At 38.4% G+C, this 27318-nt stretch overlaps 2 protein-coding genes, 2 non-coding genes and 1 pseudogene across 4 annotated transcripts in view; 3 read left to right on the forward strand and 2 right to left on the reverse strand.

Moving 5' to 3' along the window:
• Positions 1 to 27318, forward strand: part of LOC121798419 (DEAD-box ATP-dependent RNA helicase 21-like) — a 794448-nt gene that overhangs the window by 599540 nt on the left and 167590 nt on the right. The gene's annotated exons all lie outside the window — the stretch shown is intronic.
• TRNAV-AAC lies at positions 696 to 769 on the forward strand. The gene has a single exon. It is a non-coding gene; the product is annotated as a tRNA-Val (tRNA).
• TRNAS-UGA lies at positions 1186 to 1267 on the reverse strand. The gene has a single exon. It is a non-coding gene; the product is annotated as a tRNA-Ser (tRNA).
• Positions 7335 to 12455, reverse strand: LOC121798430 (annotated as a pseudogene).
• On the forward strand, positions 16650 to 18084 carry LOC121800620. Its single transcript, XM_042200148.1, has 2 exons — positions 16650 to 17468; positions 17545 to 18084. The coding sequence occupies exons 1-2, from the start codon at positions 16650 to 16652 to the stop codon at positions 18082 to 18084; spliced, it is 1359 nt and encodes a 452-aa protein (XP_042056082.1).

Consider the following 27318-nt stretch of genomic DNA (forward strand, 5'->3'; position numbering starts at 1 on the left):
ATTCTACTCTCTCACAAAATAATTTCTCCTATATCTCATTTTTGTAATGAGTAAAGTTGCAAGTAAAAGGATTACCCTAATGCAATTAGCATGAGTTCTTTTCGAAAGTGTCCTAAAAATAAAATCGTAAGGACTCCGCCTAAAGCGGATAACATCATTCGGATGTGCATCAATGAACTCTCACACTCATTATTAAAAGAATTAATTTTTTATTAAGCAATTTTGAGTATATTTTCATGAAAAATATTACACGTCACAAAATTAGCTACACCACTCTCAAGCACACTCTTATTTTTGACATGCTTTTAATTTTATGGCACATAGTAGCTAGTGACCTACGAGATGTCACGATTTTATTTTATGTCATCTATAAATCTCACAAAACCTTGAAATACTATCATTACTTCTTTCTGTGGACAAATCAATGGATCATGTTAATATTTGATAGATCAAACTCAGTCAATTTCCATCTCCAGTTCCTAAAAATATAGGATGATTTCCCGCTAAACATTATACTACTACACTATTTATTTTGATTTTTCGTAACATTTGACTTGTTAGAGAAACAATTTCTTGAATATATTTATTTTTTGCCGAGACCACACAAACATATTATCGAGTATGAAATGTAGCAACAATCAGAATTAGCATATAGTAAACTATAATATTAGGTAATGAAACAACATTAACATCAAGGTTTCGTGGTGTAGTTGGTTATCACGTCAGTCTAACACACTGAAGGTCTCCGGTTTGAACCCGGGCGAAGCCAATTTTGTTGAGTGTCGTATTTTTTTGCATTACAATTTTATATCCAAATGGGCCAAATAATCAAATATACGACTGACTTTCACATGTTCTGTAGTGGATTATTTGTTAAAATCTTCAAGGATTCTGAATTTTGACATTTCACATGAATGTTTGAATTTTAAATATGGCATCTACAAACTTTCTGCTGAGTTTAAAATAACATTGTGGCCTTCTTACACAAAAAAAAATATCCATGTGGACGAGAGAGACTATTACTATGACATAGTAATAAAACCCAACATATTTGAATCCAAGCACATCCTTTTTCATTAAGCTGTGGATGAATGAAATCTAAAATTTTATTTATATGCATCACCACCATAAATTAGTTTATCCATAAAATAAAAGGTTAAGAGCGTAAATATAAAAAACAATGAACGTCGACAGCAGGGTTCGAACCTGCGCGGGCGAAGCCCAACAGATTTCAAGTCTGTCTCCTTAACCACTCGGACATATCGACCTTTTGTGACTTGAATGGAAAATGTTAATCATGATCATTAATTATTAGGTAAAATAAAATGTTTCGATATGTGAAAAGAATAAAAAGATAAGGACAAAGTGATAATCATAATCTGATAAACAACATCAAAAGTTAGTACGGTATTTTCACATAAACATGCGTTTGCTCAATCCATTAAAAGTAATGGCTGCTATTTCGAGTGTAAAGGATAATGTCACTATAAAACGAGTAAAAATTTCATGGTCAATCCTCACTAAAATGGCACAATGACTTAGTATACCTCACCAATAAATCCTTGACAAATGAAAACCCTCCTGCCACATCAATTAAACACCTATTGACTAAACTAACAGTTAAATTAAGCCATCCGTTAACTAATTATGGAAAGTGGGCAAAAATATTAAATATGGTGGTAATCACCAAATGGAAGAATTTGCGTGACATATATATGTATATAACAGAGGAGTATCTCTCTAATAATATAAAAATATTCTATATGTCTATAATGAGAAAAAATTTCATACTCAAGAAATATCAATGTGGCAATCTTATTTGGTATGTCGTTGCAATAAATGTTTAACAAGTGGAAATATATAACACACTTCCAACTAGATATATATACTATGGAAACTCTCCAAATATAACAACACACTATTAATCTGTATAGAAAATTTCTCCATATTCCATGTATAAAAAAATACAATATATACACGCATATAATATTTCTTAGGGCTGGCAATTTTTGACACGACACGATAATCCGACACGAATCCGCACGAAATTATTGGGTTGGGGTCAAGTCTTATTGGGTCCGTGTCCTTATCGGGTTGACCCATTAAGAACCCGATAATTTCGGGTTGGGTGCGGGTTGGATGCAGGTCGGATACAGATAACCCATTAAGAAATAATAATAATATTATTATTATTATTTTAAAAATATGTATATTAATTTAATTTTTAATTTCTTGTAAATTAGGTTTAAATAGTATAAAACGAATTTTAATCGCGTAAATTAGGTTGAAAAATAAGGTTTAATCGTGTAATATCATGTTTTAATCGTTTAATATCGGGTTCGGGTCGTTATCGTGTCGTGTCAACCCATATTATATCGTGTCGATAACGGGTTCGTGTCGGGTGCGGGTCGTGTTCGGATTTGAAGGTAGCAGGTCGGGTTCGTGTTCGGATTTACAGTTTTCTTAACAGGTCGGGTTCGTGTTAGGCCTTATTGGGTTGGGTCGTTATCAGGTTGACCCGATAACGACCCAATCCGCACGATTTGCCAGCCCTAATTTATTATTCTATATACAAGAGTGATTCATTATTCTATGTATTTAAATATTTAATCTTCTTCCAAATTTATTACTCCGTAAACTTATCTTACACGTAAAATGTAGAAAAATAATCACACCACCCATTTTAAGATATTAGGAGATTACCTTTTTTCTCTTTATATATACAAAAAAAAATCTAAACACATAAAAATGTAATTCTAATTTTAATTTTGTTAATATTGAATATTATTATAAAATTTAATTACAATATGAATGATTATATAGTGTATAAATTTTAGTAACCATATGAATAACACTAATATATTACTAGCATAAAAATTAAATTAATTATATAGTAGAATTATTAATATAGTTAATTTAATTTACACTAGCATTATTTATATAGTTAGTATATAATTACTTATATTGTTAATTAATTTATAATATTCAATGCGAACAAAAGTTAAAGTTATAAGTAATTACACTTTATACTTGTCTAGATTTTTTTTTGTATATATAGATGACGTGATATTATTCTGCATTTATATGTAAGATGACTTTGATAATAGTTGTTAAAAAAGATTTAATATATAAATATATAGAAAAATCAAACAATTTTGTATATAGATATATTATTGCTTGTATATATGTATTTATTAAATATGGAATATGGTGAAACTTTCTATATAATTTAAGTATATGGTGTTACATTTAGAGTGTTTCTATTAATTATATATCTAGTTGGAAGTATGCTTTATATATTTCCACTTGTTAAACATTTATTGGAAGGACATACCAAATAGGATTGCCACCTTGGTATTCCTTAAGTAGGGAATTTTTCCTCCTATATAACATATCTCTCTCGTAATATACAAATATTCTTATGGAGGAGTGTTATATTGCTAACTCAATACTTAATTGCTAACTATAATTAAATTATAGCCCTTGGATATTCAACTCAAGGGCTTAGATCATCAGCCCCGAAATGTCAATATGATCAACAAAAAATGTCAATAATTGCTAACTATAATTAAATTATAGCCCTTGGATATTCAAATCAAGGGCTTAGATCATCAGCCCTGAAATGTCAATATGATCAACAAAAAACGTAAATAAGGGTATGAAGGTCAATTTACAACAAATTAGTTGTAACTAACTTTTGAAAAATATCACATAACTTTAAAAAACATATAACTTTCTCAATTTAAATTATTTTTTCGCACAACATATATCAAATTAAAGATAATTTCGTAAGGATTCTAACGAGATCTCACTTGCATATGTTCCGATGTCAAAATTTGAAAATTTTTTAAAAAAATTTCAATCTTTTCGTACAACAACAAATGTCAACATAATATATAAAATATGTCAATATAATACATGTAGAATGTCAATCTTATAGCAATATGTTGACATAAGCAATGTGTTAACATTCTCAAAGCATTGTGTTGATATTTTCAAAACACTATATTGACATTTTCATCCAAAACCCTAATTTGATAGCTTTTTATCTTTTTCAATTTAATTAATAAAAATGAAAATTATACGCGACAAATTTTAGACCATTAGATTTCTAAAATCCTATGATTTAAATTAGTTATAGTTAGCAACTAGAGAGTGAGTTAGCAATTGATCACTCCCCTTGTATTGAAATTTCATTCGTTCTTTTTCATATCAATACAAGGAAGAAATCATCACCACCATCCTTTTGACTGACTTCCATGGGTAAGTCTTTCTCCCTTTTTGAATTCTGTATACGTCTTTCTTTATAATATACGGTGTATATATGCGTGTTTGTTTGTTTAACTGCATAGCTAGTGAGATAGGTTATTATTTCTGTATTTAATAGACATTAAAAAATACTCCTTTGTTCTCGATTTTATAATTGATGCTCTTCTTTTATTAATATAATAATTTCATTTTAATAGTATAAAGATAAGATAGTGAATCTTTATTTGAATTTATTAACAAATACTAGCAGTATTTTTGGTTTCGTGAATTTGTAGTATTAATTATAAATGATTTTTGGCTGATAGAAATTCCATCTGGCTCGTGGAGACTGAATTTATTTTCAAAGTTGGAATGACTTTTACAAATGAAGAAGAATCATACAAGACGTATAATGCATATGCATTCAACAAGGGATTCAGGACTAGAAAAGGTAAGAAAACCTATAACCGTAAAAATGAGCTTCGGGGATGTATGTTTCTATGCTGTCGTAAAAATGAGCTTCGGGGATGTATGTTTCTATGCTGTTGTGAGGGATACTCAGAATTTGCCCCCTCAGATGACAGAAAAACTGAAAGGTCGTTAAAAAGATGTGGGTGTACGGCTCGCATTAGATTTCATATCGAAGAAAATGTTTGGGAAGTGGTTGAATTTAATGATTTCCATAATCATCCTTTTGTTGATGATAATCATAAGCATTTGATTAGATCGTGTCGCAAGATTACAGAAACGAAGGGAAGCATTCTTAATACTATGGTAGATTCTGGGATAAAAGCCACAAAAGCTTATTCTTACCTAACAAATGAAGCGGGAGGAGCACAAAATGTGGGGTTTACTCTTCAGGATTGTAGAAATTTTTTACAAACAAAAAGGATTAACTTAATAAGTGCATGAGATTGTCAAAGCCTTTTGAAACATTTACAGTTTTTACAAGCTTCTGGAAGTAATCTATTCTACTCGTTCCAGGTAGATGACCAGAATAGAATGACTAATTTTTTTTGGTGCGATGGTGCTTCACGAATAGATTATGATTGTTTTGGTGATGTTGTCGTGTTTGATACGACGTATCGTACAAACAAGTACAACATGGTATGTGCGCCTTTTGTGGGTGTTAATAATCATTGGAAGAATGTTTTATTTGGTTGTGCTTTTATGCTAGATGAGACAATAACCTCATTTATTTGGGTGTTTGAGACGTTCATGGAGGCAATGGGGGGCAAGGCACCTAAAACAATTTTCATTGATCAAGATAGTGCAATGGCCAATGCTATTGGCAAGGTTTTCCCGAACAGTGTTCATCGGTTATGTGTTTGGCATATCTCTAAAAATGCCACCCAACATATTTCGCATCTTCTTTCGGATTCTCGATTTAAGGCAAAATTCAATAAAATTTTGTATGAAGTTGAAATGGAGAATGAAATGGAGCAGCTTTGGAGAGATCTATGTGAAGAATGGAATGTTGGGGAAAATAAGTGGTTGTGTAATTTGTACTCGTTGCGTCATAAATGGTTCCCCGCATTTAACTGTGCTAGTTTTTCGGCTGGCATAAGATCTACACAGATAAGTGAAAGCACGAATAATGTTTTCAAACATTTGTCTTGTAAGACAATGACATTAACCGAGTTTGTTAATCACTATGAGAAGCAAGCAGAAAAGATGTGTGATAATCAAGTGGCCGATGATTTCGAATGTACTCGAGGGGTGCCAAGAGTCGGTGTGGATTGTTGTATTTTGATGCAAGCGGCACAAGTGTATACTCTGAAGATATTCAAAAAATTTCAAGCCGAGTATTTTCAAGGATTGTCGTGGCATGTGACAAGTTCTAAGCATGAAGGCGGGGTTTACACTTATACCTTGAGGAGGGAATTTGGTCATGCAGAGCATTCTGTAAGTTTTGATTCAAATAATGTTATCATCTCATGCACATGCAAGTTATTTGATTTATTGGGATGGTTATGTTGCCATGCATTGACGGTAATGAATAATCATTTGAATATGACTACTATTCTTATGCAATACATACTAAAGAGGTGGACGAAAAGTGCAAGACGAGAAGTTCATCATAACGACGGTGGTTCATGCTCCTTCGATTTGACAACGTCAAGAACTTTTCATCTGAAGGAGTTGATGCGTCAATCTTTTGACGTTATGAGCTTAAGTGTACATGACGTTGAAACCGTTAAAATTGCAAAAAAGAAACTCCATGAGCTTGATATTGAGATTAGAAATTATGTCTCCTCGGTTTGTAAGAGCGAAAACAACACCATGAGAATCAGGATAATGATGTCCCTCAACATGCTTCAACTCAGATTCTTTATCCTCTTAAGAGAAAGTCGAAGGGAGTGACAAATTCTCGAATGAAAAGTGCTATAGAGAAGTGAAAGAAGAGCAATTCTTTGAAAGGAAGAAAACGTTTGCAGCCAGTTCATGGCGTGACTCCCATAGAGCAAACACCGATGTTGAATGTTGATTTCCACATGAATCCAAGCAACCAAAACATGGTACGTATGCTTACAAATTGTTTATTAGCTTATATGTATGTATAAATATATCATAATTGTTTTGGTGTAAAAATTTGTAGGGCATATCATCCAGTGCCGGATCTAGGATTTTTTATTCGGGGGTACGAAAAATAGTTATAGAAGTTAACAATCCTTTTTGTTCTCTTAAATACAAATGTCGCATATAGACATAAATTATATAGTTTGGAAATAAATTTTTTTGACATAATTTATTTGAGTAAATTTTTAAAAAAATTAATAGATTAAAAGTTTTTAGAACTGAACATTGTGGATATAAATAATTTAAGAAAAATGTCAATTACTTTTTAAAAATTATAGATGTGTAACTTTGAAAATTCAAATTCTGATTTCATTACAGTTTGCTACTGAGTCAAAAATGATATGGCAAGTCGAAATTGAACTAAAACGAAAATATTCTTTTGGGTTTATTTTAGTACGCGTAAGGTTGGGGTTTGATATAGAAATGCAGAAAATGAACAAGATGACAAACAAAAATCATTCGATGCAACAATAATGTTGTGGGGAAAAACAGTACCAGTAGGCGAATTGATCCATAAGAATAGTACTATTGATTATTTGATTTGCAGTAGAAATTCCAAAATCAATGTCTTAACTTAAACTTAAACTTAAACTTAAACTTAAACTGAGTCTGGAACCTAAGCGATTGCAGTCAAACAAGGGTGAAAAGCAGTACCGCTAGCAACCCAGTGCCTCTTCCTGGCATGCGGCGGCACACAAGCGGGCACCTTGAGCCATTCCCGGCTGGATAGATCATAAGTAAGGAGTCGATGCATTTGTCTTGACCTGAAGGATAGCATAAGTAAGCCTTTGTTACCCAGACAAGTCATGCTGACGTGCTTTCCATAGAAATCTATGCACCATATGTTTGGCATTCTGTCAACCTCCTTCCACAGCAGAGTCATCTTCTGCAGCTCCCATATGCACACGCATGTCGCCGCATTATTTGTTAGCAGCCCCACCAGCATTATCCTGCCCCCGCTCTCTGCCAGTGTGTGATCACTCAGGTGCGGAGGCAGCGGGATTACATACTGTTTCCACATCCCCTTTTCCATCTCATATGACAACAGCCCATCTGGCTCTGACCGCAGGAAATACAGCGTCCCATCAACTGATACCGCCTGAGACTGGAAGTTGAGTGCTAGCGGAAGCTTGATACTTGAGGGCATGATTCCTGGACAAATCCACGAGTTCTTTGCAGAATCAAACACTTCGTATTCCCCCTCACAACCAACCCAAAGTATCTTATACCCTGAGCTGCCTGAGCAACCATTCATCGTCATCCCTACAGCTACACGTGACCACACCTTCGCAGACCTGGCTGGCAATTCCTTAAACGACCCTGTGAGAGGGTTACTCACACATAAGCTTATGTGCTCGATATCAAGGAAGCAGATCAGACCTCCTGCTGATGCCACTGGCAACACAATTAGTTTTGTTTGCAAAGCAGGCACTGTTGGATGATGCCACTTCTTCAATGAAGAATCATACATTGCTCCCGTATTCACATACTCACGTGTGGATCCTGTGGCAGTGTAGAACCACGACTTTGCATGCTTTACTTGAGCACATTGCTGGGAGAAACTTTGAGAGGTTAGCAATGAATTCCACTTTCGGCAAACTGAACGGAAGAAGAAAAATGTTGCTATGGGAAGTCTTGCAATTACAGCTTCAAACAGGTCCTCTGGAAAATCTTTCCAGATATGATCTTCCATGATTTCATTTGAGCATGCAGCGGCAGTTGCTTTTCCACGACTGCGCTCCTTTCTAGCTTTCTTTGAGGGTAGTGGTTTGCCCGGTACCAACATTTTTAGATTTTCAGATTTACCAGCAGTCATTATTATGTTGCAACAACGGTCTTCCAATGAGCTACTATGCTCAAGATTCAAGAAACACCTTCTGGAAAATAACAAACATATATTCAGATACTAAAGTTGATAAATCGCAAGAGGCAAGTTCAAAAAATTTCAGTACCAAAAAGGAATACCAAACAGGGGTAAGAAAAACGCACACTATGAATAAGAGAAGTAAAATCGTCCAGGAATATGAGTCAAATAATTTTAACTCCCATACCACCCATAGGGTTCATGGGTTCTAAATCTGAACAAACAGGAATTAGTATCAGATTCCTATACTGTCAGAATATGATCATCTTAGCAAACAATATTTGAATAACGAAAGAGAATAAATCAATCATGTTGTGAACTAAATGGAAGAATTAGGAGACGACGGGACATAATCAATCCATGTGAGAGGAACATAAAATAAGATGAAATTGAAAAAAAAATCTTTGTTACGACACATTGCAAAGAGGGGAATTAACAAGATAGCACGATATGTAACACAAAAGATCCAAGTTTGTAGTACTGCTTGCTAGCTATAACAGCAACCATACAAGCGCATGAAACTTGCGCCAGAGATTAGTAATTGCAAAAGTACATTGTGCACCCAATGTCAACGTTCTAACTTTTATAAGCTACAATTGAAAGAATAAATCAAGCTGTCCCTCTACATTTACAAACACACTAACCCATGAATCTTTGTTGACAAGCAAATGTCACTGATTTCATGAGAAAATATATAAATGCGTATGAAGCACATTTCCAACCAGCCACACTGGATGAGCTTAAATCATTGTGGTAAACTAAATAAATACTTAACTAAATTACTCTGGAGATAGAGAGAGGATCTGATACTCGCCATCTGCAGTACAGGTAATTTATTTAAAGTATTCAGGGAAAGAAAAGATAGATTTGACCAAAAACAAGTATGCATCCTCAGTTTCAAGAAAATTTCCAGTAACAATTGAATGATCAAATAGAAAAGACTATCTAGAATAATGCAATGTTTGGAAAAATAGAGTGCAATGATTGCATCCAAAGCTTCAAATTATTTCAAAGAAGAATGCTTGGAACTAGAAAGAACAAAAGAATTCTGCCAAAATATTCAGACAGATCACAATGCATTACCATCATTTAACAAGCATTTGATCTTTGGTTTGAATTTTGAAAAGACGAGATAAGATGCCACTTTCAAGAGGTCTATGGTCTGAGTATGTTGTCATGTCTAAATGTTTGGTGGAAATTATCTTTTCAGAAGAAGCAGAAGTGAAATACCAAATATGGTTACTAAGCTTCACGTGGTAAACTAGCTTGAAAAGTCAGTACGCAGTGACCAGGGAGCAATTATATATTTATATTATCTCATTTAACAGGGCATAAATATATAACTAAACAAACAAGGGTGAATTACATTCAATTATCTTGGGGTGGTAGCAAAAAATGGAGAAATGAAGTACTTGAATGCACAAAAGTTCTGACTGCAGCCCTTTTCAACAAGGTGTATCATAAAAATAGACCAGTAGGAAAACGCTAAATATTATGTCAAACTTTCTAATAACTACTACCAAAAAGTGCAAATAAACTGACTTTATGCTAATAAACACGTATGCCCTTAAAACTAAGGATGGCGTAAGAACAGGCCAACATAGAGTTAGTAAGAGCTTTTAATTTGTCCCATATTGCAATCTCCACCCGAGCAGATTCCATGCTATTCCCCTTTCTATGTTTGGATAAGGTGGCATCAATTTTCATAAATGCATTACAAGATGAATAGAAGATTTTATGCAAAGGATTCAGAGAATAAAAAGCAAAAAAGTTAGTTCATTTCAATTCAATTTGAGACCCAAAAAGATGCTCATGGTGAAATGAAAAGGTTAGTTCTTATAAAGTTTCATCCACCCTTCGTATACACACACACATACACACCAAAGATAGAAATACGAAATAAGTAGAAGCGAAAAAAGAGTAAGATCATAATATTCATAACCATGCATTGTTTTTCATGCGTAGAAGGTCCTACCTTAAATGACCAATTTTTAAATATGGACAGACAGCTTAAAATGTCCATAAAAGTCTCAAACTTCTGATTGACATCTTATAGATAATATACTGGATCACATCCATTCTGATTGGACAAAACGAAAGTAAGGGGGTGGCAAAAGTGAGTGTTGAGCTGAGACCAAAAAAGATGATCGTGGAGAAATGAAAAGGTTATTTCTTATAAAGTTTCATCCATCCTTCGTATACACACACCAAAGATAGAAATATGAAATAAGTAGAAGCGAAAAAAGAGTAAGAATGTACTAACCATGCATTGTTTTCTCATGCATACAAGCTCCTACCTTAAATGACCAATTTCTAAATATGGACATACATTTTAAAATGTCCATAAGAGTCTCAAACTTCTAATTGACATCTTATAGATAATATAAAGGGATCACATCCATTTTGATTAGACAAAAAGAAAGTAAGGGGGTGGCAAAAGTGAGTGTTGAGCTGTTGCTGAATCCAAATAATCGGATATGCATCATGAATCAAGGTTCCAAGACTTGATTTCTTTGCCCAATTCTAGTGATGAGCATTCTCGGTCATATTCGTCAATCTACATAACCGATGACAATATCCATTATTCTTTTATGCAATTATTAAATATCACACTTCTCCTTATTTGGATATTGCATCCGAATTTCGAAACATAAATGTCGAAAAAATATCAAAAAATATGAGTGAATCCGTAATGAGATTTCAATTTTAATCTTGCGTCAATACCAGGACAAGCGAAAGGGAGAAATCGACAAGAAAAGTATGAAAAAATTATACGCTCCGTATACCACTTTGACAAGTAAGAATGCAATTGAATAACACGTAAATACGAAATGTATTTAACCAGGAATAGAACGACACAGACCTATATTTTATACACACTGGTCAAACAAATCCATAAATATCTTTGTTATAGCAAAAAATGCTAACACAAACAACTACCAAGGGAAATCATGAATTCTACAAACAATAAAGCCAAAAATGTAAAACCCAGAATTCCATTGGAGTAAAAAAATAAAATAAAAAACTTTCTGGAAATGGAAACAAAACTCTTCTGAAAGTCTTAAACTTCAGTGACCTGAATTAGTATAGCATAAAAGGATACCAAAAGCAACAATACTCATGAAATTCTTCTTTGAATCAAATGCAATTCCATCCAGTGCGAATCAAATCAAGTGTTGTTACCTTGGATTTCACGACGAAGACTTGTAATACTCAGAACTTTACAGCATTTACATATACGGTATTAAAACAATACTTCCACACCAAAATAGATGAACGAATGAATCAGAACCAAGAGAGAGAACAAGAAGGGGATGAAAACGTCAAAAAGAAATACTAGGATAGAATAAACACTTAAAAATTCCTTTTCCATTTAAGAAAACTAAACGTTTACAAAAAAAAGAAGAAGAAAAATCGATGTTGCTGACAATAACCTAACCTAAAAACAGAAACAGAAATGAAAACAACTTCATCCACTTATTCGTAGCAATGAAACGCCCAGAAATCAAATCGATGCACAAGAAAGGGAGAAATAATGAGAGACCTGAGGGTTTGGTGGTGCGATGTGGGTTGAAACTGAATGAAGTAATTGGAAGGCGAAGGAGAACCGTAGAGTTCCAAAACCCGTTGTAAGTTGCCGTAAAATGGCCACCCTCCCTTCCATCATTCACTCCATAACTGCACACTTTCTCTCCCCCTCTCTCTCTCTCTCTCTCTATCTAAAGGTTGAATGTATATGCAGTTGCAGTGCCAGTGCGTGTTGCGATGGAAGGGAGGGGATTTGTGTGGAGTATCTTTTTCATATTCTAGCCAATACCGTATTTACACGTCACCAGCCACCTACTGTCACTTTCCTCTTTTCTTTTTTAGGGACAAAAGGTGATTCGCTCACCCCAGGCGCCCCCATAACCCGGCCCGACATCGCTATGGAGGGGTTCAAACACGGTACCTCAGCGGCCCATTAGGTGGGAGGAACTTACACTGGTAACCAGCACACAAGGAGCCACCACAGTGGTGAAACTCCCACACTGCGGCTGCCAGCATTCGATCCTGTCTGCTTAGGGACAATCTACCACCCAGGAACCAACTGAGATAAGCCCTTCCTCTTTTCTTTTTTATTCACCCCACTCGATTGCCTTGGTATAAATATAATTTGCTTTTATAAATTTCAAAACTTAGGTTAAATTCTTATTTTGCATACCAATTTTAAAAATTGTCCATAAATACAAAATTATATTGATGCATGGAAAAAATATGGTAAACATTAATAAATAAGGTAAACTTTCACGGAGAAATTTGTCGTCTTGTATCTTTATTGAATTATCATCTTACTTTGCTTCATTGATCCCAGAACTCGTAGATGATGTAAATGTATAAATTGTGGGTCTTGTGGAATGAATGGAACTTCCAAGATATATAAAAATCTGAGTAATATGGCCTTATTTATATTTGGAAAAAGATCGGGCTTCAAAAAGATAAGAAATTTAAGAAAATGACCTTTTCGGGCAATTCCAACGGACCTGCCACTAGATGGTGCATGTTCCCTCGGTGCGATCTTGGCGGACCATTAGGTTGGAGGTCTGCTGACACGTCTCTGGAATCTTAGTGTGATTCCAATTGACTGCTAGGTAGGCGTTATGCGAACCCGCCTGATCGTTGGCTCTCTTTTGTTCGCGGTTCAAATTCCAACTTTTGTACTCAAAAGGATTATCAAACAACCCGTTGATAAGATATAGACAAGAATATGCAAATCAAAGCAATATTCAATTAATTCAAGTCAAGTCTAAACCACTAAAACTTGTAAAATCTGTGCGGATCATAATCATGTTCAACATAATAACAGAGATAGATAAACCGAGTGGAATAATCTTGCATTGCTTCAATCTTCCTTAAAACATGTCTTGCTTACTTAATCAACTCACAGAGCTCTAAAAAATGGTAAAATATGGTTAGGATGTGTGGTGGATTACATCGAACATGTAGACATAGAGCCCTATGAGCTTATTTATGGTTGAAAACAGATAAACCTTCATAAAATAAAATATTTGGCAAAATGTATTTTTACTATACCAAGCCAGCGGACTATTGGGTTGGTTAGAGCATCCTTAACGCTTTGGGCCGGGCCGCAATGAGCGAGTCCCGGCCCGGGCGTTGCGTTGGAGGAGAGGAAGATGCGGCCTGGGCGGTCCCGGGGCGCAGTTGCGGCCTGAGGACGCTCCCGGGGTCCAGCCCGGCCTAGGGTTAATTGGTTCGGGACGGGCCGCAACGCGGTCCGGCCCAGCGTTAATTCGTATTCGGGCCGAGCAGGGCCGCAACTTAATTTTTTTTTAATTCAAAAATTTATGTATAAATACCACTCCATCCATTTTCATATCCATTCAACTTCATTTCTCTTCCTAAAATTCGAAAAAATGCCTCCTCGTCAAAGATTATTCGATGCTCAAATGTCCCGAATGTTAGAAGAGGCGGTACTGGCAATCCAAGAAGAAATCAACAACGAAGTCGAACGCTACCAAGCTGCTATTCAAGCTTGGAACGAACAACAAGTCTAGGTACCACGTACCCGGATGTATATTCACCGAGACCGTGAACAAGCTGCTTTGCGGCTTTTCACAGATTATTTCTCTAGCGATTCGCGATGGAGTGATCAGATGTTCCGTCGCCGGTTCCGGATGCGGAGGCCTTTGTTCCTGCGCATTGTCAACGCATTTGTAGCTCGTGACTCGTATTTCTGTCAAACCGCCGATGCTGTGGGCCGGCAAAGTATATCGACTTTGCAGAAATGCACGTCTGTCATACGTCAACTCGCTTAAGGAACTACATCAGATATGTTCGATGAGTATCTCCATGTAAACGAGCATACTGGATGGGATTGCCTAGCTAAATTATGTCGGGCAGTCATCGAAGCATTCAAGGATACATACTTGAGAAAGCCAACGACCGACGATGTTAGGAAGTTGGTGAACTTGCACGAGCGGACCCACGGCTTCCCGGGAATGCTTGGCAGCATCGACTGTATGCACTGGCAGTGGAAGAATTGTCCAACGACTTGGAGAGGACAATACACTAGCGGGCACAAGGGCACACATCCCACGATTGTGCTGGAGGCCGTTGCCGACCAACGATTGTGGATTTGACATGCCTACTTTGGTGTCGCAGGGTCGAACAACGACCTCAATGTGTTGAACGAGTCTCCATTGTTCAATGACTTGTGTGTCGGGCGAGCGTCGAACGTAGAGTTTACGACCAACCACCGTCGGTATAGTATGGGGTACTATCTGGCAGACGGGATTTACCCTCGATGGCCCGTGTTCGTGAAGACTATCACATGTCCGACAACGTATCAGAGGGCATTGTTTGCCGAAAGGCAAGAGGCGGCTCGGAAAGATGTAGAGCATGCATTCGGAGTCCTCCAAGCACAGTGGGCTATTGTGAAGGGAGCTGCCCGTGGTTGGCAGCGTCCATTAATCGCCGACATCATGTATGCATGTATCATAATGCATAACATGATCGTTGGGGATGAGGAAGAAAATGTCACTTTGTGGAGCGACGATCCCCTCTCTAGCACTGGGAGTGACTACACTGTCACCGCCCTGCCCGTGCAGGGCCTTCCTCCCGACATCCGCAATGTCATGGCCCGTTCAGCTGCGATGCGCCAAGACGAACTACACACTCGCCTCCAAGCCGATCTAATTGAAGAGATTTGGACACGCACCAACGTTTTTCAGCATTGACGTTATGTTTGAATATTTTTTTTTGTATTTTTAAATTTATATGTTGTAATTTTCAATTTCCGATCAAAGAATAACTTTTCCGTGTTTTAAATTTCCGGCGTTTTTTATTTTACGAGTAAAATAGATTAAAGTTGTTAATAGTGTCATTTATTAGTTGTGGCCCGGATTGAGGCCTGCATGGTTAGAGAAGTTGTGGCCTGTGACTCAAATTTAGGGGAATGATGACGTGAAGGGGACTTGGGGCCTGAATCCGAACCAGGGTTAAGGATGCTCTTAGATATCAGAACCAACTCAGCAGGTTGTTGGGAATGCTTTGCACTTCTTCACTCGATCCAAAAGACTTTTGGATTTTTCCTACTTTTGGTCGAAGATTCCAACAGACCACTAAGTTTGCCCGTTGAACTTAGCAGATCGAATTAGCATGCAAAACTCGCGATCCAGACACCAATTTTGATGCTTTCTATTCTTGGCCTATTTTAAGTCAATCTTACTACTTCCTTCACTTCCTAAAAATAATAACTTTGGAAACCCCACAACTTTTAATACTCCTTCCGTCCCGGGCTACTTGCCCCTTTCCTTTTCGGCACGGAGATTAAGGAATGAGTGTATAGGAAAGTCAAAAATGACTGCTGTAGGTGAAATTTTTTACTAAAAATGGAAAGAGTGCAAGTAACTTGGGACGCCCAAAAAGGAAATAAGTGCGAGTAGTGCGGGACGTAGGGAGTACAAAATATAGTACTCCCTCCGTCCGGCAATAGGAGTCCCATTCACAAGTGGCGCGGGTTTTAAGAAAGAGTTTGAGTGTGTAATAAATGTAGTGTGATAGTGGAATGTGGGTCCCACTTAAATTGTTGGTTGAATGCAAAAATTGAGCTATATGAACAAATGTTCATAATTTCAGTGTGTTAAATCCAAATTTAATTGGATTTAAGTATTCCTATTTTAAATAAAAACAAACTGGAATAAATAAAACATTAATTGTAATTTTTAATTGATGCAAAGAATACATTAATTACAGTACGTACAAGAGGTGACCAAAAACAATTCAAGTTTCCCTCTTTAACATTTTAGAGGGAAATTTTAACACAAATTTTCCCTCTTACAGTAGCCTCCTATAAATACATTCACAGCTGCATTTACACCTCCACCAACCTCTCAACAAAACAAAAAAACACTACTAGAGGAAAAATTACATACTCCCTCAGAAAAAGCTCATCATTGGGATGGAGGAGGGGTCAAGAACAACAAAGTTTTTAAGCAGCTGTAGGAAGAACTTGGTGGTGCAGTTCCTACTGAAGCACAGCATCGATGGAGTGCTCACAAGAGGGGCAGTTATGGAGGCAGCAGATGAGTACGGCATTAGCAGGAAGACAGTTTACAGGCTCTGGAACAAAGCAAAACAGCAGATGCAAAGGGGGGAACCTGCAATCATGGAAGGCAAGGTTAAAGGCTATCATCATTCTGATAAATTCAGTCTAGATGAAGAAAAGGTAAGAGCTTTATCCACACTTGAAAGGTCTTCAATAAGGAAAATGGCTCACAAATTGTCTGTTAGCAAAAGCACATTAGGCCAGTGGATTAAGGAGGCCAAATTAAGGCCACATACAAATGCTATCAAACCTGCCTTAACTGATGCAAATAAGTTAGCTAGGTTGAAGTGGTGCCTTAGTAAACTTGAGCCACATATAAATGCAGGTAGAGTTCAGTTTGAAAGCATGCACAATGTTGTGCATATTGATGAAAAATGGTTCTATATGACCAAGACATCAGACAGGTATTACCTCCTGCCTGATGAGGTTGAGCCATATAGGGCATGCAAGTCAAAGAGGTTCATCACCAAAGTCATGTTCATGTGTGCTGTAAGTAGGCCTGTTTTTGGCTTGGATGGCCAAACCAAATTTGATGGAAAGTTGGGTATTTTCCCTTTTACTGAATTGGTTGCAGCACAAAGGAAATCCAAGAATAGGGCTAAAGGCACACTTGAGACTAAACCAATTTCTTCAGTGAACAAGAGTGTGATGAGGGATTGCATTATCAACAAGGTATGCCTTTTTCCCAACCTATCAGATCATTATTTTTACAAACATCATCATTTAGGTTTTTTTTTAAAATTTACAGATTGTACCAGCAATTAAGGCCAAGTGGCCTGAGTGGGCAAGCAAAGAGATCTATATCCAGCAAGACAATGCCACACCCCACATAAATGGTGTGGATGCTGAATTTGAGGCTATTGCCAAATCAGATGGATTTAAAATCCATCTGATTTGTCAACCACCCAATTCGCCAGACACCAATATTTTAGACCTAGGGTTTTTCAGAGCCATTCAGACATTGCAACATGAGAAACCATGCAATAATGTTGACACATTGTTGGAGAATGTGTGTAGCTCTTATGAAGAGCTGTCACCACAAACCCTAAACAAAGTATTCCTATCATTGCAGGCTTGCCTCACAGAGATCATGGTATTTAGGGGTGAGAATAATTACAAGGTCCCTCACATTAACAAGGCCAGGTTGGAAAGAACTGTTGGACTGCCCAATGCACTGGATGTAGATGAAGATCTTGTGAGAGATGTGTTGGAGTACTTACAGCAACCAGAGAACAATGCTGGTTGTGGATATGACATTATGGCTTTGGCTAATGCTTTTGGCTTCTAGATAGATAGTGGAATTATTTTTGTAGTAAGACCTTCATGTTTTTTGTCAGTAAGGTCTGCTCTTTTGTGTTTTGTATGTAGAACTAGTGCAAAGAACATGTACTAATGCACATATTTAGTGAAGTTTACTTACCCTCAGAAAATTATCATCATATGGGCAGTTAATAATCAGCCTCCAAACCTGTAAAGGGGTGGCTAAACTAACCAAGAAACACCATCATTTTAATCCTCACATTATCAGGTCCAATCAGACAACAATCCACAACATAGCAGCATGCATTAACCAAACAAGGAACCCCAATTACCCTCAGAAAAATATCATCATAGGGCAGAATTTAATCAGCCTCCAAACCTGTTAAGGGGTGGCTAAACTAACCAAGAAACACCATCATTTTAATCCTCACATCATCAGGTCCAATCAGACAACAATCCACAACATAGCAGCATGCATTGACCAAACAAGGAACCCCCATTTACCCTCAGCAAAATATCATCACAGGGCAGAATGCATTAACCAAACAAGGAACCCCAATTACCCTCAGCAAAATATCATCATTGGACAGTGCATAATAAGCCTCCAAACCCAACATTGGGGGTGGCTAAACTAACCAATGCAGGGACAAAACCAACAACCAATACTCCTCACAAAGAATTCATCACAGAGCAGCCTCCTAACCCAACATTGGGGGTGGCTACACCATTCATCATAGAGCCAGATATCCCCTACCCCCTCGGAATCCCATAAATGGCCAACCCTATGAACCTCCAAACCCTAACAATGTAGGGGGTGGTTCTAAGGGAAAATTGAAAGAAAGACTCACAGATTTAGAGTAGATCCTTCATGCCTGGCAAGAGTATCACCAACATTTCCTTGTACCATTCCTCCTCCTCAATCGGCCGTTTTCTCGGTCGCCTGACCAGCGGCGTTTGAGGGACAAAAGGAGTGTCCCACTCAAACTCAGTGACTGAAGTCTCAGGGAGTAGGGCTTCCTCCATCAGCGTCTCAGGGACAACAGTGGTGGTGCAATCAAACTCAGGCGAAGCAAACACCGGAGTTTCAGGGAGTAGGTCTTCGCCCATCGGAGTCTCAGGAACTACAGTTGCATACATGTAGGCGGTGTTCTCCCAAGAATATGTTGGGATTGGAGAGTAGTGGGTCGCGATTGGGGTCGGAATCGACGCCTCTGAGGGGTCGAACGCCCATTCCTGGGAAGGAGGCGAGGCGGGGCCGATTAGGGTTTGAGGAGGCGGAAATGGAAGGGGGTTAGGGTCTGTGAGAGAGATATTGGTGATAATGGTTCGGAATCGGAGTCCATTTCACCGATCTAGTCAGTGACGATTAGATTTTCAGAAGGAGAGGTAAGGCGGCAATTAGGGTTCGACGAGGAGAGTAGATGGAGAGAGTGAGAGGTGAGAGGATGGAGAGAGTGAGAATTAAAAAAAGGGACAGGTGTTGGGGTTTGGGGGTGTAAGGAGTATTAAATTGCAATTTCCAAATATGGTAAGTGAACCGGGACTCCTAATCGCGGACGTCCCGAAATGGAAAAACGGGACTCCTATTGGCGGACGGAGGGAGTATTATATAAAAAGAGAGGAGAAAAGAAAAGTTGTGCAATTAGTGTTTGTGGATTGTGTGATCCATTTTTTAAAATAGAAAATTTCTATTTTTAGGAAACTCACTAAAAAAGAAAGAATTTCTATTTTTAAGAAACGAAATAAGTATTAAAACTCAACAAAACCACTTAACAAAAATTAATAGAAATATAGGCAAAACCATACTTAATATAGTCAATGAAAAAGTACAAAATCTAATTCTTAAATACATGTAAAATATGTGCTTACTATTGGTCAAAACCCTTATCTATACCTTCTTTCGACCACTGGGTAAGGGCTCATGTACTTCTCATTTCTCACCGCAATTGAGTCGTATATTTTAGATTACTTTAATTAAGTTATTTCTTTGAGTGAATCATTACCGCAAGGCATAGAGGCGGAGGTCATGATCAAAAAAACATTATACTATTAAATTTTTTATATTTTATCATCTCTTTTCATTTATTTATTTTATTTGTCGTATTTTATTTTCTGTTAAATTATTCACTTTATTATATCACTTATTTTAATATCTTTTTACTGAACATTTATGTTTATCTTTGTGTCCAAAATACGGGTGGAACGGAGAAGTATAAAAATGAAGATCAGTATTTATTCAATTTTTACCTTTTCAGCCTCATCCAATTTTTTTGACTGAGTTATTTGATGTATGTGAAATAAAATTTAATCTCATTCGTCTAATGTGGTCGCTCCTACTTTCGAATACATTTTCAATTTTATGCATAAAATTTTGAATTTTTTTTTCTAAGATAAAGGAGAGGAAAAGTATCTGAGTACTCTCTTCGTTCCTTGTTAATAGAGGCGTTTCTTTTCGATATGGAGTTTAAGAATAGTGTGTTAAGTGTATGGTGAATAAAGTAAGAGAGAATAAAATAAGAGATATGAAGATAGAATAAAGTAAGAGAGATGGTTACTTTTTTGCTAAAAATAGAAATTACCCAATTAACATGGAACTTCTCTAAATAGTAAAATGACTCTATAAACATGGAACGGAGGGAATATTACTTGGCGGATACCTATACCTAGATTGGTGATAATTTCAATCAGTTAAGAGTATCCGCAATGGCGGACTTCCGCGCGGAATTCCCACGGACGTCCCGGAATTCCGTCGCGGACGTCCGCCATTAGGCGTGCCCGCCACGGATACGGAATTGGGCTGAGGACGTCGCAGGTCCGCGGGGACGTCCGTCATTGCGTCGACTCCCGCGGAATTCCGCTTTATTTCGTTTTTTTGTAATGTCTATATATACCGCTCGTTGAACTTCGTTTCATTTCGCACAACTTGTTTTAACAAGTTTCTCTCTCTCTAAATTTCTTATTGAAATGTATTTTTTTTATTTGGTGAAATGTACTTTTCTTCTTTTAATGGAATTTTTTCCTTATTTTCGTCGAAATTTTAATTACGTAAATTGTTTAATTTGTAAATTTGTGATTTTTTTAAATGTGGGAATTCCGTCGGGAATTCCACAGGGGAATTCCGTCACTGTGCAGTGGGAAGTCCGTATGACGTGGCAGTGCAATGGGAAGTCCTTATTACGTGGCAGAAGGTGTTTTTGGGAATTACGCCCGGGAATTCCGCCGGGACATCCGCAGCACTGCGGATGCCCTCACCTAAAATTCCGGCCACCAACTATTTAGTACTCCATATACACCATGACACATACTCCTAGTAAATATGTACGTATGAATAATTTTCATCCAATAATAACGCCAAATGTTGCATTTGTGGTGCTCGATCTATTTTAATCAAGGCAAAATTGTTAAAATAGACAAACATATAGTATGATATAATCTAAGATACATTAGATTTATGTCAGTCAGAAAATGATGGCTCAGTGATGGACTATACAGCAAACTAGGAAAATCAAAAGAGATGTAATGCATCATGTGATCAATATTGGCAGACATCATAAGTGAAGTCAATTTTTTTTATGTTTGAATTATTGGCCACCTGCAAATTCAGGGAGACAATTTAGTTCAAAATTTAATACTCCACTATTTTTATCTCATTAAACCTTATCATAAAAACACCTATTTAACTTTGAATCAGATTCTAAACAGCGTCTGTTTAGAAATCAATCACCCCCACGTAGAGGGGGAAAAAAGAAGTTCAAAATTACAATTAAGTAAAGATTATTGTCCATTATAGCATATACTAGTAATTACAAAAACGTTTTTACTAGTTTGTTCTTTATAATATGTCGAAATGTGTTGGGGGTGATATGTGTATGTAAGAGCATCCACACTGGTTATAGCCCAGTCATAGCCTAGCCACAAACTCCTCCTGCCACATCATCAATACTAAAAATCATCCTGCCACATCAGAAATAGCTCAGCCAGAGCCTAGCCATATCATAAATAGCCCAGCCACATCAATAGCCACATCACTAATAACACAATATACGGAATTTAATTTACGAGACATATACGGGAAACATTAATAATACTATTTTAATTTTTAAAAAAAAGTACAATAAATTAAAAAAAGTACAAAAATTTTTAAAAAGTACATTAATAAAAAAAATTACATTCAAAATCGAAAAAGTACATTACTTAAAAAAAAATCACTCGCCGGCTCCCTCGACTCCCTCGTCGCCGTCGCCACCGCAACCGCCGCCTTCGTCGCCACCGCCTCCGTCGCCACTGTCACCGCCGCCTCCGTCGCCACTGTCACCGCCGCCTCCGCTGCCACCGCCGCTGCCGCCTCCACGCAGATCGTCATTCATGCTCTCGAGCAATGTGAAGAGAAATCTCTTCTCCTGGGGGTCCGTCGCCGCTCGCCATTCGGCTAACGTCTTCACCATCATCTGGCGCGTTTGTTGACGCGCGAAGTACTTGAGATCCTCTGTAGACTGGCGGTCAAAGGGGGATGCCGACTGGACCTCCTGGGAACCCCCGGCGACCCCCCTCGCCTCCCGTTGCGCCCGCTTTTGCCCAGCGGGGCGAGGTCGGCGGCCGAACGAACGAGGGTTGGGGAGCACCTGGTTCGTCTCGGGGAGGTCGTGGGAACCACCGCTGCTGCCGCTGTAATCCCCGGTATAGTTCAATCGTTGCTTCTTCGGCCAGCCAGCGTCGACACCTACTCGGAATTTCTCGGAGTCGTTCAGCACAAGATAGCAGTTCCAGTAGGTGAAGTCCTTATACAATCCGGGCTGGGGGAAGGCTTTCTCCGCTATCCTCCTCCAGTCGTCCACCGTTTGGCCACTACTCTGCATGCGGAGGGCGTTGGCGTACAAACCTAAAAATCGGGAGACGGCAGCCCTGATTCGATCCCCCGGGTATCATCTGCATATTGGGTGCCCACCCCGGCATCATCTGCATATTGGGTGCCCAACCCCGCATCGCCGGGAACCCCCCGGCGGACTCCCTCCCGTCGGCATCCCGGGTAGCATCTGCTGCCACGGGTACATGTTGTAGTACCCGGGCATCTGATTCCATCCGCCTCCAACGGGGATTGGGGAAGTTTGAGAATCGCTCGTCCCTGAACTTGGCTCGTTGTTCAGATCCATTTCTCGGTGTTGATCTTGTACAGAAATTAAGATAGAAAGAGTACTCGTTAATACAAGTGGTGCGAATGAAAATGAAGTGCAAATCGAGTATATACAGTGTTTCGAAAATTAAAAATCAAAAATAAAAAATCCGTTGGGCTATTCCCTGGGCGATCCGGGCGCTGCAATGGAGCCGAGCGGATCGCCCAGCGCATAGCCCAGCGGTTTTTGACCGCCTAGCGCTAGGCGAAATTGATTTCCGAAAAACCGCTCGGCGGTTTTCGGATCCTCCAATGGTTCGCCTAGCGACCGCCTAGCGCCGGCGCTCGGCTAGGCGGTGCGCTAGGCGCCATTGTGGATGCTCTAATGATTATGTGGGCAGAGAAGTGCTAAAGATAAAGGGAAGAAGATCCGTTCAATAGGGTTATGATGATGCTTTTTAAATTTGTGGCAAAATCTAAAGTGAGTTTGAAGTACTTGAGAAATAGAGTGGTTGTTGGGTAATCATTTCCCACAATTTTATCTTCATCTTTATGGTGGCCTGGATCAAAATGCATCATTTACCCCATAATTATTGTGGTAATCATCAACATAAATATATTGTTCCTTAAATTTTTAAGCTAGGTACCTATTAATCATTCTTTTACGTGTGCAATTAGTTTGCTGATCTGAATGTTTGTTTTGATTGAATTCTACTATCCAACTTTTACAATTGTTTGGTCTTGACTTGAGGTGTTTTTCTGTGATTCATGGGTTTGTTTTTCTTGTCTAGTAGGTGGATACTGGATAGTATTTTCATAAAAACCAAACTTCACCTAAAGTGGTCTTTCAAATATAGGGAGCAAATTATAATGGTTTTCCAACGACTGATTTTTTTTTTCTATGATGTTTTTGACGTTTTGTATTATTCACAGTTGGTAAAAGCCAATATATTGCATTTACACAACACATAGACATTCTCAATTTTCTAAAGTAGCCGTGAAGCCCATGTATGCAATCCTCATTTTCACCACCATGTTGTGCAATAATAGTTTTTTTACAGGAAACATATAGTGCAATAGTAAACATCGTAAAACAATGATCTAATTTTACTCAATGGGGAAAAAATGAGAATGTCATAAAGGCTGATCGGTTGGTGTAATTGCCACTTTTAAAACTCATAAGGTAATTATAAATTCGGTGAAATTTGTTGCTAGATTCGGTAAGAATTGATGAGCCTCTAATAAGGAGATGAGTAGAAAGAACGAGCCAGATTTATCCTCTTTTCAATTGTCATCAACTTAATTAGGCCCACTTAATTTAGGTAGAGGAAAACCCAATGAACCACAAAGTAGGCTATATAAACGGGTCAGGTCAGCCCAAATGATTTTTTCCTAAATTTGAGTAAATTCAGCCTGATAATTGTCAATGTAAAAAGGCATAACACTGGTTAAGTTTAAAGATAAAATACTTTTTTGTATATTTTTTTAATAAATCAAAAGGCTCAATGAGGGCGAGCTTTGCAACATAGAGAAGCACAAAGCACCAAAAAAGTTTCGGAAAAAAGCAAACAACCAGACCAAGATAACTTCTGCGACCTATGTGATCAAGTAAAACAAACTAACTAAAGGCAGCCCAAAACTAAAACCAAGCAGTGCAAAAGGATCACCCACTATGACCGAGAGAAAGGAGACGAAAGTCAGACTGTTACGGGTCAACCATCGGCTCGCCTGAAGGAGACGACACCGGAAAGAGTTAGAAGCCGGAGAGGACCATTGCCAAGGACCGATCGCTCTGTCAGAGGCGTCAACCGGAGCACTTGGCGGACTATGCCAAGCGTTGAAGTGAAGGAACGCAGTATTTATTTTAATATGTTTATTTATATTTTTTACATTAGTATTTTGGGATTTAATAGTGTTATTTCAATTATTTTAGCGTCAAGCGGAATATAAGCTCATTTCCGGGCTTTCTTTGTTGATTCTTTCCCTGATCGTAGGTTGAATCAACCCTAGGGTCCTATTATAAATATGCGTGTAATTTGTTTCACTCTTTACGGAATAAAATATTTTCACGCAATTTACTTGCTTCTTCAACACAAACTCTAGTTCTTGTCGTGCTTGATCGTCGGGCAAGAGTTCTCGCGACTTCACGGAGGAATTGATCACGGTTAGGAAGTTCATTCTTAACAAGTGGTGCTTTCATCCACAAACTCAATTACTGATGGCGAATCGTGGAGCAGGACGCTCAGAGGCGCTAGCCGGATCATCCGCGCCCACCATCCGCGGTTTAGAACCACTGCCGTCGTCGACTGTACCTCTCGATGCGTCGGCGTTGGCTATGGAGCCTGTATTAGCGTCGTTAGTTCGGGTAGAAGCCCACCTAGACGCGAACGAACGGCGCCTCGTCAGCGCGTCGCAACCAACTCGGCCTGAACCAGATCCACCGCATAATGACCCTGGGTAGGGATGTCAATGCAGCCCGCAACCCGTGGGCTGACCTGAATAACCCGCCAAATTTTATAGGGTTAGGGTTGAAAATTTCTAGACCGATAAAACTACAACCCGATTAGCCCGCAACCCGTTAGGGTCAGACCTGAAAACCCGATAAAATTTCTATTATTCTATTTGTTTGACTCCTAATTGGACAATTTCATTAATTATTTTTATAATATAAATAACTAAAAAAATAATATTCAATTTTACATTAAATATATAAATGATATATTAAATTTTTATTAATGTAATAATAACTAAATAAATTAGAAACTTCTAATTCATTAACAAATAATTAAATTTGTAAAACATGTTTTAAAACATGCTTTAAATATTTAAATTGATATTTTATTTTACACAAATCTCAAATATTAGTATTTTATCATGTTTGTGTTTGAGTTTAAGTATATATCTCAAATTTATCATAATTAAATATTTATATTTTATAAATATAACTAATTTTCGTCATTATTTATTGAATTGATCGCATGTTAATTTTATCGGTAGCAACCCGATTAACCCGTTGGGCCAGCCCGAAACCCGAGAGTTTAGGGCTAGGGTTGAACTTTTATAACCCGAAAAAATCTCAACCCGATTAGCCCGCACCCGATTGACCTGCAACCCGAGTAGGGTTGGCCCGAAACCCGGTGGGCAGGCCCGAATGACATCCCTAACCCCAGGGGTGGAGAGGGGATTCAGTGAACCACCGATCTGTGTTTACGACAGCGGTCTCGGTCACCACACAACAACTGTTAGGATTCCCGAGTCTGCCTGTGGCGCGCGGCCCATATTCGGCGTCATCACAGGGGCCGGCGGCGTTGGAGTACAACGGGAACAACAGTGCTTTGGCGCGGGTTAAACAACCGACTACGTGGGATAACCCCGCCACCAGACAAGATTGGCAGAGCAGCAGAAGACAGACCGCGTGGGATAATCCGGGGGGGACGACATGATTATGGAGAGTATTCCAAACCACTTCGTTATGATCAGTATCGCCCTGAGAAGCCGCGCTACGAGAAGATGAAACCGCCGCGCTTCGACGGTACAGACCCAGTAAATTGGATATCGAGGGTTCAATACTGTTTTCAGCATATGGGGACCCCGGATGATCACAAACTACATTACGTGGTTATGATGTTTGAGGGACATGCGTCGGAATGGATTTTTAATTACCAAGAGAACAATCCGAACGCCAACTGGTCGGATTTCTTAAACGACGTTCGCTGTCGTTTCGACCCACAATGTTTCCAGAATTTCATTGGTCTTATTGCCAAATTGTGTCAGACAATTTCTTTGGCAGAGTATAACACGGCTTTTCGAAACCATGTTGAATCGCGTTCGTGGGGTACCGGAGTATATATTGCTTCCTATTTACATCGAGGGTATTGCACAGCCGGTTAAAAACCAGGTCTGTCACCAACACCCGGCTTCGGCGGCCGCTGCTATGGCATTGGCAGTGGAATATGATAGTTGCATTGACAGGACACCGGTGCCGTCGAGTTTTCAGCGCCAAAATGGGAGCCGGTATGAGCAGCGGCAGAGGACTCAGACTCAACAGTTGGCACTTCCAGCCGCGCCCCAGCAGTCATCGAGACCGAATCCAAGCTGCCGGTGATTAGGTTGACTGCGGCGGGGAAGACGGAATGATCTCGCCTGGGGTTA

This window comes from Salvia splendens, chromosome 4 (genome assembly GCF_004379255.2).
Source record: "Salvia splendens isolate huo1 chromosome 4, SspV2, whole genome shotgun sequence".
NCBI lineage: Eukaryota > Viridiplantae > Streptophyta > Magnoliopsida > Lamiales > Lamiaceae > Salvia > Salvia splendens.

Bases quoted from the DNA above. Each gene is read 5' to 3' on its own strand.
- LOC121800620 (XM_042200148.1), top strand. From the start codon at position 16,650: ATGGAGGAGGGGTCAAGAACAACAAAGTTTTTAAGCAGCTGTAGGAAG. The intron at 17,469-17,544 runs GTATGCCTTTTT...TAAAATTTACAG, and splicing joins GGGATTGCATTATCAACAAG to ATTGTACCAGCAATTAAGGC.